The sequence below is a fragment of the Leuresthes tenuis genome, unplaced genomic scaffold, assembly GCF_036924035.1.
Source record: "Leuresthes tenuis unplaced genomic scaffold, fLeuTen1.0.hap1 SCAF_23, whole genome shotgun sequence".
Lineage (NCBI taxonomy): Eukaryota > Metazoa > Chordata > Actinopteri > Atheriniformes > Atherinopsidae > Leuresthes > Leuresthes tenuis.
This window is the reverse complement of record NW_027325377.1, coordinates 7,756,055-7,773,281: the sequence shown is the minus strand read 5'-3', so window position 1 is coordinate 7,773,281 and position 17,227 is coordinate 7,756,055. Positions and strand designations below refer to the sequence as shown.

Here is a 17,227-nt window from a genome sequence, read left to right as displayed (position 1 = left end):
GTCACATGGGAGATATTGTTCACCTTTTCCCTACACTGGCAGACGTGGAGCCGTTCAATTACAGGTTCAATCTAACAGAGTTATAGCGGATAAAGTGTGGCCAATCAGTCTGCATCAAATTGATTCTCACAAGGCTGTGCAGCCTTCACTTTGGATGACAACAGTTGACAGATTTATTGTACGAAGCTTTTAAGCACAATTTAGTGGCATTGAGAGTGAACACCTAATAGTATTTCCTCATAACACTGTCTTATTTGAGCATTTTTTTTATCATTTTTGAGTTTATATCACTTGACTACACAGACACAGACAAAAATCTCAGGAGAAATGTCCTCATAGTTGGTGTCAAGAAAATGCTATAACCAATTTGAAAGAATCAATTTCATTAGAATTTTCTTTACTGCCATGTGCCAATGCAACAGAGAGCAGCTATCGAAACTTTCCTCCTACACAACTTTATGATCTTGTCAATGCAAAACACTTTGTGCAAAAATCCAGGGGAGCGATGTTGATTCACTGCATGCTCAGTTATCTAATCCTTGGGTTACGCTCCCAAGGCTGCAAAGAAATCACTCCTCTACTGTCTTATTGGAAATAGTTATATTGTAGTTTAATGGGAATTCCTGCAGGCATATTTTTCATTCATAACAATTTGTGTATATCAAGTATATCAAAGGGATTTGTGTTTGCAAATTAGAAAACTCGAGAAATGAGTCAAAGTTATTATTTTATCAAACCTTTATTTAACCAGGAAAAAGATCCCACTGAGATTAGCATTCTCTTTTTCAAGGGAGTCCTGGCTGAGTTGAATGTATTGAAGTCAAGCTGAAAAAAGACTGCTTTTGAAGGACTGTCGTCACCTTTCTTCTGTGCTTCAGTAAGCAGGAGGCTCTGTAAAATCCTTCCTGGAGGAGGGCTTCCTTCCCACACAAATATTATTTCTGATGAACTTTCTCTGAGAACAGGCTGTGTGCCATAGTTATCTGATGATTATCTTTTTTGCATTGAAACATTGTTGGAGGGCTAATGGGTGGGACTGTAGAGCTCCTTCTCAGTCCTTAAAGAGATCCTGTTTCTGTTAGTAGTGTTAGTGAAACACTGCCAAGTAAACACAGCTGGGTGGTTCCAAGTATTCCAAGCACAATAGCAGCATCCTGCGTGTAACCAATATTTTTGCAAAGATATTTGGAGCCAAGTTTTTTGTGTACAATGATGAAGTGTGGTGTGATGTGTTGTGAACTTATGGGCTTCTTGAGAATGAAAAACGAATGGGTGCATGCGTGTGCAACACATTGCCATCATAATGAAAGAAATGTACTGTAACATCGTTAGCTTGTGTGCTCCTCAGGCTAATTATCAACCACTCACAGATACTGCTCCTTGTCCCTCAAAGCAGAGTTGGAATTTAATTTTATCATCCAGTTGAAGGTTAAGTTGATTATCTTACTGTCTACTTAATGCCTGAGCCATTTTTGAACAATACCAAAGTGTATCCTGCATACAAAGGATATCCTGCTTTTTGATATCATTGCTGCTTTAAGAATTTGTCACACGATACATGTTTTGTTCCTGTTGTGGAACAACAAATCCATTTAGTAAGTAAAGATGAAATTATGGAAAGTCATCATTAAGCGTACATTCAGTGGCTTTGGTCAGTGTGTAATGCCTCCTCTCTTTGTGTTATAGGGCGGCAGTTGTGCAACGGAGATGGAAAATGTCCAACTTCCTATCAATGGATTTGGAAGGAGTGGCCGGTAAAATCAGATAATGGAATAGATTTTAATAGATTTTAAAATCTTTTGGCACGCACCGTGAATTCGCTTATGTGAAAACATATTGTGTGCTTCTTAATGATAATTTATTATCTCTTCATTTTGAGAATATTTATTTTTAATTAAGACAAAATACAGTCATAATAAATTCTCAAAATCTCATAGAAATTGGATATTTTTCACAGTTATGACCTTTAATCTCAGTAAGATATTGTCCAAAATAATGCCTGATCATTATATAAACATGTATTTTTTAGACCCAATTCTAACCAGACTGTTAAATAAGTTTTTACCTTAATCAATACTTCCATAATTGGGTTAATCGTTCTATCTTTTGAGACTTTTGAGATTGCTTTAATTAAACCTATTAATACAGGACTGTTAGCTAGTTTTAGACCTATATCCAATCGCCCTTTCATATCTAAAGCTCTTGGAAAAAATGTTCAGGATTCAGAGTGCATCATAGCACAGAAACAGCACTGGTGAAAGTTACCAATGATCTCCTTTTGGCTTCTGAGAGCGGACTTGTGTCTGTGCTTATTTGGATCTGGATCTAAGTGCTGCATTTAATCTGATCAATCACAACATTTTATGACAGAGGCCTGAACATGTTATTGGGAAAAAAGGAACTGCATCAGGCTGGTTTAAGTCATATTTTTCTGACTGATTCCAGTTCATTAATGTAAACAAAAGTCTGTTAAGGTGTGTTTTTCTGTAAGTAAAAGGATTTATTTACAAAATGAGAAAACTTGATAAGCATGTTCTGTGGCAAAAACTGGGTAGTCAGCAAACCTTCTTGCCACAGCTCGCATTAATGTGCCATCTTGGATGAGCTGCACTACCTGAGCAACTTCTCTGGGTTGTAGACACCGCCTCATGCTGCCTCTTGGGGTGAGAGCGCTGACAAAATGCAAAAGTGACCAAAACATCAACCAGAAAGGATGAGAACAGAGAAATGGTCTGTGGTCACCACCTGCAGAACCACTCCTTAATACGGTTTGTCTCGCTAATTGCTTCCTAACTGGACAGGTTGATTTCACAGAAGTGGGATTGACTTGGAGTTACATTGTGTCGTTTAGGTGTTCCCTTTTATTTTTGAGCAATATAGTTACTCTGGATGGCATTTTCTTGGCTTCTGTTACAGCAGTGAGGAGGAGCTTAGGAGTCATTTTTAAATCATCTAGATGCATCTATACTTCAATAGTGGACTACTGGAATTCCTTATTATTGGTTGTCCTAAAAAATGTATGAAAGGCCTCCAGCTGATCCAAACTGCTGCAGCCAGTTAGTTGCTAGTTCTTTAGTAGAATTAACCAGAGAGATCATATTTCTCCAGCTTTAGCTTGTCCTCATTGGCTCCCTGTTAATTCAGGATAGAATTTAAAAACCTTCTCCTCACATATAAAGCTCTTAATGACCAAGCTCCATTAGATCTTAAAGAAGTAGAATGGGAGGCAGAGCCCTCTCCTGTGGACCCAGCTGCCAGTATGGGTCCAGGAAGCAGATATCCTCTGATTTTAGATTAGGCTTAAAATGTTCCTTTTTGATAAAGCTTATAATTAGGGACGAGTGTAAAAAGAATAATGCTGCGCATTAACGAATTAGTTAACGAATATAAAGAACAACCCTGACCTCCCTCTTCATGACGTCATGTTGAAACAATGGAGTGTGATCAGTATGAGCTTTCTTGTGTGTGAGTCTTTGGATTTTCTGTTTTAGTTTGGGTTTTTTCAGTGTTTGATTTGATTCGACTTTTTGAAGTCAGTGGTCTTCAGATCCTTGTTTATTCTGTCTTGCCAACTTTTGCTGTTGTAGTCCTTTGGTTTTGTTTCATATCAGTGTTCCTTGCATACTTTGTTCTAGTGTTTAGTCGCCTTTGTGAAACTCCGTTTACATTTACGTTCTGTTTTGACTTCTGTTCCTTCTTTAGCGTCATGTGTTCATTCTGTTGGTATTTTTCTTCATGTTTTCTTGAGCATGTATTCCTCGTCTTTCTCAGTCCTGACCTTAGTTCAGTGTCTAATTCATTCTCAGTTACCCATATTCACTAGTATCTGTCCTCAGTCCATTTTTCTTCCTGGTTTTTGTTACTAGATTTTTATTCTTTTTGTGTTTTCCTGACTTATTTTGAAAGTCAGTTTCCTGTTACACTTCTTTTTGTTCTTTCTTGTTGCATGTGTTTCCGATTAGTTGATTATGTCCTCTTATTGCTTAATCTCCTGAGTTTTCGTTGTCAGTAGTTTTTTAGTCTTGTTTGTGATCTCTTGTTCAGATTTGGGATTTTGTTTGGAGTTTTCTTTGAGTTTATTGGAGTTCTGCCAATGAGATGCAGAATAAGAAATAATGCTGCACATCCATCCACCCACCCATCCATTCATTCTCTACCAGCTTCACCCTGTTCAGGGTTGCAGAGGAGCAGGAGCCTCACCCAGCTGTCACTGGGTGAGAGGTAGTTAACCCAGCTTTGGACCACACCATCGTGTTGCTCAGCTGCTCCATAATGAAATCTAAAGTTAAGACATTTAGTTAGAACGACTCCAGACACCATGTAATAAAACATATACTTTATTTTCTTGGTGCAAGTCAGTCATTGCACGGGTCGCTTCATTTTCATTCAGTTGTCACTCCACTCCACAACACAGAATACACATCACTGTCAACAAAATCACAAGGAACACCCAAACAGAAGTATTCTGAGGATGATACATATGAAGCCATCAGTTGAATTAGAGTACAAACAGGAGCTTATTATAGCTACAGAAGGCTCATGAGCTTGGCCTCGGGACACTTATGGAGGTCAGGTGAACATAGATGCGATTGGCTCCAGAAGAAGCTGCAGTCATTAGTCATTTTATATTTCATAACTACATAAGAGAGCTTTACACATGTAGCCTTTGTTGCATTTGCTGACAGATAGCAACAGATAGCATCTTGTTTTTTCTTATTTCTCCATTGAGACACAAAAGCAGAAGCCCAAAGGACCACCTACTAGCTTTCTGGAGCTGTTAAATATGTATTACAGTCTTCTGGATGTCATTCTGAGAGTTTGTAACACTCCTCTCAGGTTAAAGTTGATCTTTGCTGTAGACCCGCGTCACATATCTGATCATTTCTGCAAGTCAGTTATCCTGGAGTATATGGAGTTTTTACACGCTTCTGATATTGCTTACATTTTATGTCACTATATAAAAGTTTATAGTCTGTCCTTGTCTGAATCAAGTATCGATGTAACAGAGACTGTCATAGGCTTCAGATAATAAAGCCTCCATTCATATCAGTCGTGGAATCAGACTCATGTCCTGACCACATTTACACTGGGAATAAATGCAGAGACAGTCAGTCGTGCTAAATAAATAAGAAGTAAAAAAAAAACAATAATGGAATAGATTTCATGCCGGCAGTATTGCGACTACTGCAATTCTTTTTCTTAGCAGCAAGTCTCCCTGAACTAATCCATATGATAGGCCAGCTGAAACAGGAGCAAAAAGCTCAGATGCTGCTGCTTTTATCCTGAACTCGAATGCTTTGGTTTCACTGCAGAAGCTGTGCACAGATTCCTCAGCAGAAAAGCATTTGTGTTGGCTTGGCCAGAACACAACGACACGTCAGAGGAGTGAAGTTGTTACTGCTGGAAGACCTGCTGAAAGTGCACGAGCCATCTCACCTGATGGTGTTCCTCTGTATTCCATGTAGGAGGAGGAGCTGCGGAATGGAAAATGGTCTGAACATACATAACACCATTTTAAGCATGTCTAGGTTCTATCAATGTGCTTTACAATGCCTTTACCCATTCACACAAACACTCACAGCATTCTTTTTATGTATATTTGATGGTTTTTCACTACAATCAAACATCCATGAATATATCGGGGGAAGTGTATGGTTCAGCGTCTTGCCCAAGGACACTTCAACACAAGGACATGCTGCAGATTGAACCACTGAATTTGATGCTGAACTTGAAAAGATACCGAAACACACTCCTCTGATTTGGTACAGGTGTGTTTTTGTGACGTTGTGAAGTTAGTTGTTAGTCTCATTGACATATTCAATTTTGGCTGCAAGTTTAAATACATGGTTCAATATTAAAAACATGTTTTGTGCAAAAAAGGCCAACCTCTTGGCTAATTTGCATCACAAGCGGACAGGGTGCTTTAGTAGTTCAGTTTGTTGACTCTCAACGTTACAGTGAAACAACGTACACCGCATCTCCATCTGTGGTTGGAAGTACCCAGCAATCTTTAAGATGAACTCTTTAATCTTCAGGGTTTGGAACGTCATCCTGACGGGAGATGAGACACAGTAGAAACTGAGGCCTCTTAACTGATTAAATCCTAACTAACCGCACCTGCCCCATTTGTTTGTAGCTTTCATTCATAAAAATATCCACTCAGAATAATGTAAAGTCAGCAGACTAATTCTATCAAAGTCATGAGTCTTTTCATGAGGCACCTCCGGTCTCGAATAGGACGTGTTTGAAAGCTCCATAAAGCTTGTAAGTGGACGTCTGAACTATTCCCAAAAAGTCAAGAAACAACTCTCACACAAATTCTCTTCATGACAGTCACATTTTTCACAAACTTTCGCTGCACTAATAGAAATGCATGAGGAGATCTTCAAGGCAGAGGAGACAGCTGAATTACAAACCATCATTAAATGCCATTAAGGACATGGCTACACATGAAAGTAAAGAAATCAGACACAGATGTGTGGAGCAAATGTGCATGATGAAGAAGAGCTGATGCACACAAGGAGCTTCCAGTGCTGTTCAACCATCCATCTCCTTCTGTTTACCACAGCAAAGCAATGTGAACTGTGGCTTCATCAGTCTCTTTGCCTCCAGCACACCCGCTCCACCCCTGAAAACCCTGCAGTCCGCATTGGTTCCCCCTCCTCTTCTGCTCTTACACAGGCAGGCTTTATTTGGAACAGGTCGGCTTGATCTAGCAGCTTGGCTGCTGGTATTTGGGTTCACGTAGGGCAGATGGCGCCCTGCTCTCCTGACCTGTGTGCAGTAGGATGCAGCACGAGAGGGTCTCTGGCCACCTACGCCCCCCCTGTCACTCTCCTCTCCAGCCGGTCCAGCTTTGCCAGGTTTTCCTTCAACAGTTTGGAACCAGGACTCAGAAGCAGGGCCTGTTGGTAGTACATCCTAGCAGCTGCATAGTCTCCCTGCGTAGACACACACACAAGTATGCAAAAGATAAAACATCCATTACCAACATATGTAAGCTAAAACTAGACTGTAAGGAGAAAATACGCAACTTGCCGATAATTTGACAAGGAAAGAAATAAATCAATCTACAAAAGCAACAATAAGAATCCATCAGCCTCACTCACACTAAACAAGAGAACCACCGACATCTGGTGTTGACATCAATGGGAAGGAGAATGTCAGCTTTCAGTTACAGGAATGATGCTGAAGTAAGTTTGAAAATCACATCTCTACTAACCAAAGCATCTCACATAGAGGCTCCGAATCTGACAGGAGCACAAATCTTAAGCAATGGAATGAGTCAGAATCAAACTCTTTCTGTCAGAAATGATGGTCCACTGCCAGGCTGTGGGACAGCAAACAAGACCGAAACTGAACTTTTGAAGTGCATATAAACATGTTAGTCTGACTGAAAAAGTTTCCAAACTGGACCAACACACCCAGATAATGTGGTTGGGGACCGAATCATACCTGCATGTAAAAAAACTCAGACTCAAATGTGCCCAGATACTCTGTACATGCTCCAAAATCCCATCTTTCATTAAAAGCAGTGATAGTGTATATTTATACAACTGAATTCCCAGTAAAGTTGCTCTCATCCACATATTTTTTCTATCGGATGGCTAAATGTGTCAGAAACTGAGACTGAAAATCAGACCATTAAGACCAAATGTCAACTGGTTGACTGGTCACTTAAAGCATTTCTAGACTGTCGCTCTGCTCTAACACAAAACCTGATTTTATAAACAGCCTCATCTGACTAAATCAGATCATCCAGGTAACTTAAAGGCAGTAGCTCATAAGATCTCGCTTGTTGGTCTAAGCTGCAAACAAAGTGCAAAGCCAGGATCAGTTGCTGATAAGTAAAATGCCATTTATGACATTTGCTCACTGGTAGAAAAACATTCAGATTCATTGGCTGAGAGAGGAGATCATTATTAGACTCCTACAGGCCTTAAATAGTGCCACTTTTTACTGGGTGGCACTTATCTAAAGCCTGGTGTTGCTTATTCTATAGCTGGTGGTAGTTGTAACTGTGTTTCATAAACACTTGGTGGCGCTAAATGGATGCCAGATGGATTTTTGAAGGGGGAACAAAATTGGCAAATTCCACCCTTTTTCTCGTTTTTCATACATTTGCCCTGATCAGCCAGAACCCGGTAACAGGGAAACTTGGCGGCAGTGGACCATCTCACCTAGTGATTTACAAGGAAACACGTGAAAAATTAAGATTGCAGACCCATATGCACAGGTATTTCTGATGGGATATCTCCAAATAAAATGTATCCTCTTGTACTGTAGTTTAACATCTATGGATAAGACATTAAGGCTCCCAGAATGTGAATTCATGCTTCAGTAGAACATGTCACGTCTGCCATTGTAGCAGCTAGAGGAAAACACTCTCATTCTGCTCATTCTAGCTTGTATAACTTGCTGCAGCTCCACCCAGCTAGCATTTAGGAACGGTTCGTCCACATTGTCTGTGTAGAATGGTTTGGCCTGTCTGACCTTGCCTTTCTGAGGATGAGAGTAGTGCTCTGCAGTTTTCAAAGCAGAAATCCTCAGCTGAAGTGTTGACAGGAGCGGTCAGTTTTTTCAGTATTCCTATATTAACCCAGATAAGACTTTGTGCTAAATAAGACACCGCCATGTAAATATCATTTCCAGGCCACATTAACCTCCATAAAGTCATATTCACAATGAGCAAAACTGGAAGTAATCTATGTGGAATATCTTGATTTTAATCACATTGTGTTAACAGGCATTCACCTTTATTATTATCTTATTATTACAACATTCTATCACACAAATACTTTTAATCTAATTTTTTGGGGAAATTAAGTGAATTATATAATTGTTAATGAGAATTTGTTGTTTTTCATTTTCATTTTCTGAAAAGAAACAGGGTTCTTTTTGATCCTGGTACTTTGGTACTGGTTCTTCAACTGGCATGAGTCATTAATACGACTATGCTTAGTAACGTGTTACCTGGAACATGAAAGGAATACCTAAACTTGTGTAAATAAACACTAACACGATCATGCTAAACACTAGAACTTGATAATGATCTCATTTAGAATGCGGTCAGTAGTTGGAGCATTGGTGTACATGTAAATGTAGCCAGTGTCAGTGCACACTATGATGCTGGTCTCTTACCTTGATGTGCTGAATCCCTCCCATGTTCATCCAGGCCTGGGATTGGTCAGGTTTGAGTTCAACAGCCAGCTTGTAGCTCTAGTGACAGAGATACGGATCAGAAAAGTGTTTGTTTGTGTCGCTGCGTGTAGGTGTGGTTACAAACACCCCAAATGATGCTATTAAATGATTCAATAAAGAATTTGATTCATTAAAATGATCAATAATTTAACCCCTACACAAGATTTGAGCTACATTTCAGTGTTGATCTGCTCATACAAATACATTTCTACGCGCTCTGCTAATTTCTCTCAGGATTTCCTAATAGTTTCCTACTTCTTTTATTCTTTCAAATCTTTCCCTTCCTCTCCTTCTCACTGCTAAATATTCTCTGAGCACCTTAATCAGTTTCATCCTCAGTTTTTACTGTAACTTGGTTCTTCAAGGTTGTCTTGAATCAGTGTGTTTTCCACCAGTATTCTCTGTCTGAAACACTACGCCTGCCTGTTAAAATCACTAACAACTCGGCTGCTTGTTCACCAATTACTCTCTTTGAGCACCTGATTAAAAACAGCATGCTTATCGTCACACCTCCCCGTGTTCTACAGCAGCTTCAATAGGAATAAAGGTCTTTTATTGTCTTTCTGGTTCTGTCTTCTATTGTCCCTTTGTACTATAACCCAGCAGTTCTCTCAAACTCAGCAGCATTTTAAAGATCCTCTGTCCTCAGTTCCGATATATCACTGTTAATAACACTGTTTATTTTCAGTGATTCGGTTTAAGCTGCAGTGACCTGGGTTGAGCTCCCTGGCTCTTCCTGTCTTGTTTCCTCTCCTGAGTTTCCAAAAGAGTCTCTCTTGGGATTTCTTTTCTCAGGAAGTCAATCAAAGCTTCCTGTGCTGGAGAAGCTCTTTCCAGAAACCTCCACAGATTAAATCTGACCCACGAGTCAAGGTCAAGGTCTTCAGAGAGCGCCAGCAGATCCAGGTGGAGGGTAACTTCCCCAGTGCAGGTTAGCGGGCTGAGACAGTTCTGCCAACAGTGGCCACATTTACATATAAATCCACATTGTGCCACATCCACAGAGTACCACAGAGTACAGACTGATTAATGACCTATACCCACATTACATCCTTTATCATCTCCTTATCATATCATATCAATACCTCAAAACCCAGAGCATTACTCAGGTTTGTCCCACATCTTAAAAGTATGCCTTCTTTTCTTCATGCAGCCTTCCTACTCCTCGCTTGATGTAGGTCTTTTGGTGAGGATTTTCGTGAGCAATAAGCAACTTGCATTATACGTTAGGTATCCTCTGAGGGGAAAGAAATCCCTGATGGTTCACTTCAGTACATTTCCAATCAGAAATAAGAATGTTCATGTGGCAGATTCATGGCTCAGTAAAGTCTGTATTATTAACCTAGAAGAGGAGGGGAAGTGCCAAACATGGAAGAGCAGTACCTCAAAGGCTAAGTCCAGTTGGTTCATCTCTCTCAGCTGGTTTCCTTTGGAGAAATACAGCTCTGCTTTCACTGTCACATCACTGGGATTCTGCTGCAGGGCCCTGTCAAGAGTCTCCAAAGCCTGCAGCGGAAACACAGTTAATACATACACAATCTGCAGAGCAACACGCACACAGCGTGTACAAGTGCACTTTCTGGTATGAATGACAAAGTCACAGCAGGGTTAAAGCTCACTTAAAAGCTGGCTCTACAATAAGCACCTTAACTAGCTGCTGCAATTAACCAAAAGGGCTCTAAAGGAAAGAGGGATGCAGGGAGGAGAAGATGAAGTGGTCCGAGCTGATTTAGAACAAAGGAGGATGACTGACTACTGTTCTGCAGAAAATGGCTGTAGATCTGATGTAAAGCGATTTGTTTCCACGGTAACTCTAGGAGCGGAAGCCGTCTAACAATGAGAGTTTATGCGTGTAACTTTTGCCTCTGAGCAATGCAGACACACAATCACACACACACACACACACACACACCTCTGTGTAGTTGCCACGCTTGCTGTAGATGGCAGAAAGGAGGCGGTAACATTCGATACAGCTACCCTCTCTGGATATGATGTCCTCGGTCATCTTCTCTGCTTCTTTGGAGTGACCAGACATGGTCAAAACCTGAGCCTGGAAGAGAAAGACTCCGTTTGTGAAACTATACAACAGCTTTGTTAGAATTTATCAGTATTTTCGGTGCACAGACGTTGTTTAGTGAACAAGGACACACCCACATGTCCTGGATTCACTAAGTGCTCGTTTCAGCTCACCAAAGCCAGCCAGATCTCGGTGCTGTCTGGCTGCAGGGAGGTGGCCTCTCTGTACACCTGAAGGGCCTCCTGGTAACGGCCCGTGTTGTAGTACAGCGCTCCAAGGGGAGTAAGAATATCCACCTTCCTGGTCACCTGCAGTGCCCTGCAGGCAGAGGTCACGGGTTAAGACACATCTGCACCTCAAATATCAGTCTGCTTTCAGACTTTAACAAATGAAAAAGTTCTTAATCCGCATTACCCCCAAAGAATGGGTTGCAGCTGAGAAATCTTAGAACAGAACACCATCAGTGTCCTGTACTCACTATGAGGCTGTTATTTCATGTAGACAGAAGAAAATAATGAAGGTTTTTTAGAAAAGTTTGTTAGGATCCCACCGATCTGGAGATAAGGACGAGGAGAATGTATTGCAACGATCACTTAACGGCGTCATAATATTAAAAATTTACTCTGCACTTTGATCCAACCAAGATGGTGTGTGTGTAAATCAAGAGGGGCGCCAATGTAGTGTGTATGGGTTTGTGTGTTCGCATGCGTCCAGCTGCTTGGAAAAAGTTTACTCAGGACAACCCTACTCTTCCAAGAACAAATCGTTGTTCTGTTCTGAAAGCAGTTCAGTGGACTGAGCTGCCCCAGTGAGTTTATAGGAAAATGCCACACAGGCGTTCAAGCAGTACGTCAAAGTGTAGAAGAAGAAACAGCCCTGCTCCAAAGTGCTGGTGAAAGTGATCACACACCTGCAACTCATTTCAACACGGTGCATGTCAGTAACTCGTCTGTGATAAACTGTCGACAGATGAACCTGTTATGCTTTCTATAGTATATACTGACAATGATGTACAATCTAACACCATATACAACACTCGCTCTGTCTTATTTCACTTTCATTAACATAGATTTGTCCAAACATCTGACAAACAACAATCCTGTTTGACATTTGTTTGTGACACAATATCTGTAGGTTTAATCTACCAAAGAGTCTGTGAGCCACGTATTCCATTAAATTTCTGCAGCGATGACTTCATGAGCTTCTTCACCAATAGAATAGTTTCTACCACAGAGGAGTCAGTGATGTAGCATCAAGTCCGGCAGCTTGAGAAGGGTTTGTAGAACCTGATTTGTGTTTGGACAGTTTCCATCCCGTCGAGCTGGCTGAGCTAACAACAACGATAGCTTAGGGAAGACCTGGCTTGAACTTTCTCCACCTGTTTCTTTATCTTGCTCCTGTCCAACATCAACGCCGTTTCTTCTTCAAATCGTCGGGATTTGGGGTCTTTTGTTTAAAAAATTAGCTCAATCAGCTGCTCTCGTTTGTAAACCACTCTTTCATTGACATGGTAACTGAGAAATATTAAGAGAATCTGCTTAAGCAGCATCGCTGCCAAGCCAACGCAGAAAAATTGCCTCAGAGTTTTGTGGATTAGTTAGTTGAGGATAAAACCTCAAAAATAGAAAATACACAGAACATGTTAGGAGCTACAGCAACCTGTTGACAGTTTGGTGCAGCACATTCTAGGATCAATCCATCCATCAGTAAATGGGATTCTTTTCATCACACACTGTGAACAACTGTTTGTTTAGTCTCGCTTCTCCCCCCCACAGCTGCACACACAGCAGCAGCCTTGGCCAATCATTCTGCTTCAGACCAATCCAGAGCAAAGTGAAGCCACTTTTCCTACCTTTTGAACCAAGACTCTGCTTCTTGGTTCTCATTGGATGATCGCAGGAGACGGCCCAGGTTCACCATAGCAACGTAATGTGCTGGTTTGAGTCGTACAGCTTGTTGGTAATGGGCAGCAGCCAGCTCTCCTTCTCCTGGACGAGGGAGGACGAAAGAGAGGAGAGAACAAGTTAAGTGATTGAGAAGTGATTTAAGAAAAAAGGAAACAATTACTAATAAGATGCATGAAGAACAGAGTGGGTGAAGAGAGAGAACACAAGGAACAGGAATGAGACCAAGAGAAGGAATTCTTATTTGATGTGATTAGTTTTCCCACATTTAAAGGCAGACTGAGGGGCAGTTCTCAAACTTAGCATTGCAATGTGGCTTCTTGTCTCCAGCTCATCCAGCGAGACAGGAAGAGCAGCACTTGCATGTTTACATGACATTAGAAAACTAGAAAACTAGTGCATTCTAGTGCACACTAGAAAACTAGTACAACTACTAAAACCCTCAAGGATGAGTTGAATGAGGAGGTTTGGAGTGATTGTGGTTATGTCCTTCACAAGTATATGCTAACCACACAATCTCTGCTCAAAAGAATCGAGGACAGCTAAACACAAGTAAACAAGGAAAATAAAGATGGAAGACACCAACACACACCTCCAGTAGTCAAATTCAACACAGCTTTCAAAAATCACACTGAGATTTTCTTGTCTTGCCCAAGGACAGACGGGGGAAGCCAACCTTTCGATTGGAGGCCAATTATTCTATCGCCTGAGCCATTACTGCCTGTTGATATGTGCCGCTGTAGTATGTGGGGATTCTCTCCGACTACTCAGTGATCAGCACTGTTTGGTTTTCAAAGCACTTCTTAGTTGTGGTTTACTTTGAACTTACTATTCAATCGGTGGAATCAAATATTTGCAACAAGCATTTGTTCTCTAGTCACCGAATGACTTTTAGAATGTATTAAACTATTAGATATGTACAAAAAAAGCCATCATGTTTTTTTATATTAGACAGTGACTGAATCCATCAGTCGAAGATGGAGGGGGGACCTTGGTTTACCTGAACCACACAGGATGTAGACTCAACTCACCCGTATCAACCAGAAACACTCCATAGTTGTTATGCAGGTCGGAGCTGTCCGGACAGTTTTCTATACCTTTTAAATATACTTCATTTGCTTCAGCAAAGCGTTTCTGGGAGAGAACACAAATAATATGAATACAGAATAAAAAGCAGGGATGGCCTCCACCAAGCATGCACAGCTAGCTTCTCTGGTGTTGTTGTACTGCTGCCTACACAGAGATGTTACATGATGTTAAAGCAACTATGAACAGGTGTCTGTGATACATGCTGTGCTTTTCAGGCTGGTTGGATGCCTTACCTGCTCCGCATAGAGTGATGCCAAACTCGAGTAAGCATCAGAGAAATGGGGACCATAGCGGATGGAGTCCCTCAGCAGAGCCTCAGCTTCTTTCTCCTTCCCCTGGGACCTGGAATACGATATCATCATCATTAGTTAGAAGTGTCACAGTCAGTGCTGTTTGCCCCAAGCTGACACTGGGCAAAGAGCTCAGTAGTTGAGAAGAGGAGCAGAGTGTGAACATGACAGTGTAAATGAGTTTAGACTGTTAGCTGAGCACACAAGTGAGTCAGTTATCCTGTTCACAATGATATATAACCAACACATCTGGGGCCAGATGCTTAAAACTGTGTAAAGAGTCACGACCAAAGCCTTCTGTACACGCAAAGGCAAAAATGTGCAACACATTCTTTGCTCCAGGCTGAAGGAGGGAAAAGGGAAATTTCAGTTCTGTAATCAAGTACAGAACAAAAACTGCTGAAATATAAAGTACGTAGTGATGAGCTCTGTAATGACCCTGCAGAGGTGAAAAACAAACAAAACAAAAAAACGGTTTCATGGTTGGATTATAAACCAGCATCCAAAACACTCATCAGCTCACACATCACATCAGGACCAAAAACTCCTGTTTTATCTGCCATCTGTGTGGAGACGATCCGGAGACATTGATGCACAGATGCATCATGGGATATTTGTTGTGTGGAAACCTCTGAGACAATCTCCTGCCAAAAAAAGTCTGAATAATTAGAGAGGTTTTCCACTGATTTTACAAGCCCAGAGTTACAGTAAATGAGAGTATATTGTGAAAATTGATGAGAAACATTTGGGGGGGGGGGATCATTATCATATTCTGCAAGCCCTGCAAAGCTGTCTGTTTTGTTTTATGGCCCCTTGTTCTGTTTCCACCTCATATCAGGGTCACAGAGCTAAAAACCTCACCGGCCTTCTTCCTTAATGCCAGTTTGTGAAAAGGAAAAGGCGTACTCATGGTTTGTGTGTATGCATCATTTATGCATTTGGCCCCAGCTATAAAACTAACATCTTCATCATTGCTGCCAGCATCACACACACTTAAGCATTATCTCCCTTCACTTAGCATTGCTAGCATACATACTACTTCTCAAGTAATATCTCACTCTCAGTAAACAACTATAAATTACACATTTTACTTCTAATTTTTATCATCATAGAGATTCATATAGATCCCTTCTTCATGTCTACACAACATGCACAACACAAATACAACACACACATAAACACACACACACACACACACACAAGAGGTGTCCTTGCAGTCGTGGATTATTGGTTTGGTTGTTGGTTGATTTTTGGTTGGTCGGTTGTTTTCACAGCGATAGTGATGAGACCTTAAGTTGCATGAAAAGCTCAGGGACATTATGCGATATGATCTGAAGACAGCCAAATTAAATCAGCTCCACGGCTGCATATCAACAATGCTCGTCAGGTTACACTGACAGTGTCAGCAGTGGGGCTAGTTTGAAACTTTATTAATGTCTACAAACTCATCTTTAGCTAACCATCATCAAGTTTAAACAGAATCCCTCTTGTCTTTTTAAAACCATTTATTTATATGACTACAAAATCCTGGAACAGAGTTAATAATAGCTGTGTGGGTAATCGCACACCTGAAAAGAATCTACAACAGAAATATTTGTATCAGGGTTTTCATTTATGCCCGGAATAAGTAGTGAGGGGAGCGCTGACATTTCTTCTTTTGGTCATATCATCGCTGCCAGCAAAAAAGTGAGTGATTTGTAGAATGCATCCGAGTCTAGCGTCATCTCCTTGTCAGAGTTTTGACTTGGTCAGTTGTGAACACACAGACATGAAGCAGCATATCATTTAGTTGCGACTTGCATCTCCAGATGATTGAGTTACCACAACAAGTCAGAACTCAACCAGACCAAAAATAAAAAAAAAAGGCTAAAAACGTGTAACCTTTAGCTGAATATACAGGTAATTTTTTTTTCTGCTGTCAAATTCAATCCTAAATAGTCCAGTAAACTGGTGTTAGCAAACCTGCCGTTAGCTTAAACATTTCTGACTTCTATTTCACATCAAAATGAGTTGATTGGAAAAAGAAATGAAAATGTACATGGAAAGAAAATCCATGAAAAGACACTGATATCTTACTGGGCAGTACTTAAGTTAGGAGGAGGAGAGAGTTTCCTGAAAACCACACTGCAGGTTACGTTGGATGTAATCCTAACTGAGACGTAGTTGCAAAAACAACCCAAGACCTAAGCCTCCTTAAGAAGTAAAGTATGTTCTGTCCCTTCTTGTAAACAACCTCTGTGTTGCATTTTCAGTCCGTCTGCTATCTAGGTAAACCCTGGTATCTGTAATCCACCACCACCACTTCTCCTCAGATGGCTTATTCCTGGTACTCCTGAAATATACAAGAACCTCTTTTTTTTTTGTCCATCACTGATTCGCCCAACAATTGCAGAGTCAACTGAGTTTTTCTGGAGATGACAGGACACCAGTTGTACTGGAAGTCTGAGGTGTACAGAGTGAAGAGAAGTACAGTTGAGAGTACAGTCCCCTGTGTTGCTCCTGTGGAGCTCCTTCGCTGCCGACACACAACCCTTCAGTCTCACAAACTGTGGTCAATCTAGGCGGCTGTGGAGGCACCCACTTGTATTTTCTGCAGCTTCTTATAAAACAGTACAGGCTGCATTATTTCAAAAGAACAGGAGAAATAAAAGAAGATGATCCTCACAGTGATGCTTGTTGGTCCAGATAAGAGTGGGCTCATTAAAGCAGGCAGATATTGGCATCTT

General features: G+C 40.9%; 1 protein-coding gene across 1 annotated transcript in view; it reads right to left on the bottom strand.

Moving 5' to 3' along the window:
* Window positions 1-4,321: 4,321 nt before the first annotated feature.
* The window catches only part of tmtc1 (transmembrane O-mannosyltransferase targeting cadherins 1), a 67,369-nt gene continuing 54,463 nt past the window's right edge, over window positions 4,322-17,227 (bottom strand). Inside the window, exons 12-19 of the mRNA XM_072377503.1 lie at window positions 14,445-14,553; window positions 14,154-14,256; window positions 13,071-13,206; window positions 11,392-11,536; window positions 11,114-11,251; window positions 10,585-10,707; window positions 9,142-9,219; window positions 4,322-6,941 (exon numbers count right to left, since the gene is read on the bottom strand). Coding sequence (XP_072233604.1) covers window positions 6,816-6,941; window positions 9,142-9,219; window positions 10,585-10,707; window positions 11,114-11,251; window positions 11,392-11,536; window positions 13,071-13,206; window positions 14,154-14,256; window positions 14,445-14,553 — 958 coding nt within the window. The 3' untranslated portion in view covers window positions 4,322-6,815. The remainder of the gene's footprint in view (window positions 6,942-9,141; window positions 9,220-10,584; window positions 10,708-11,113; window positions 11,252-11,391; window positions 11,537-13,070; window positions 13,207-14,153; window positions 14,257-14,444; window positions 14,554-17,227) is intronic.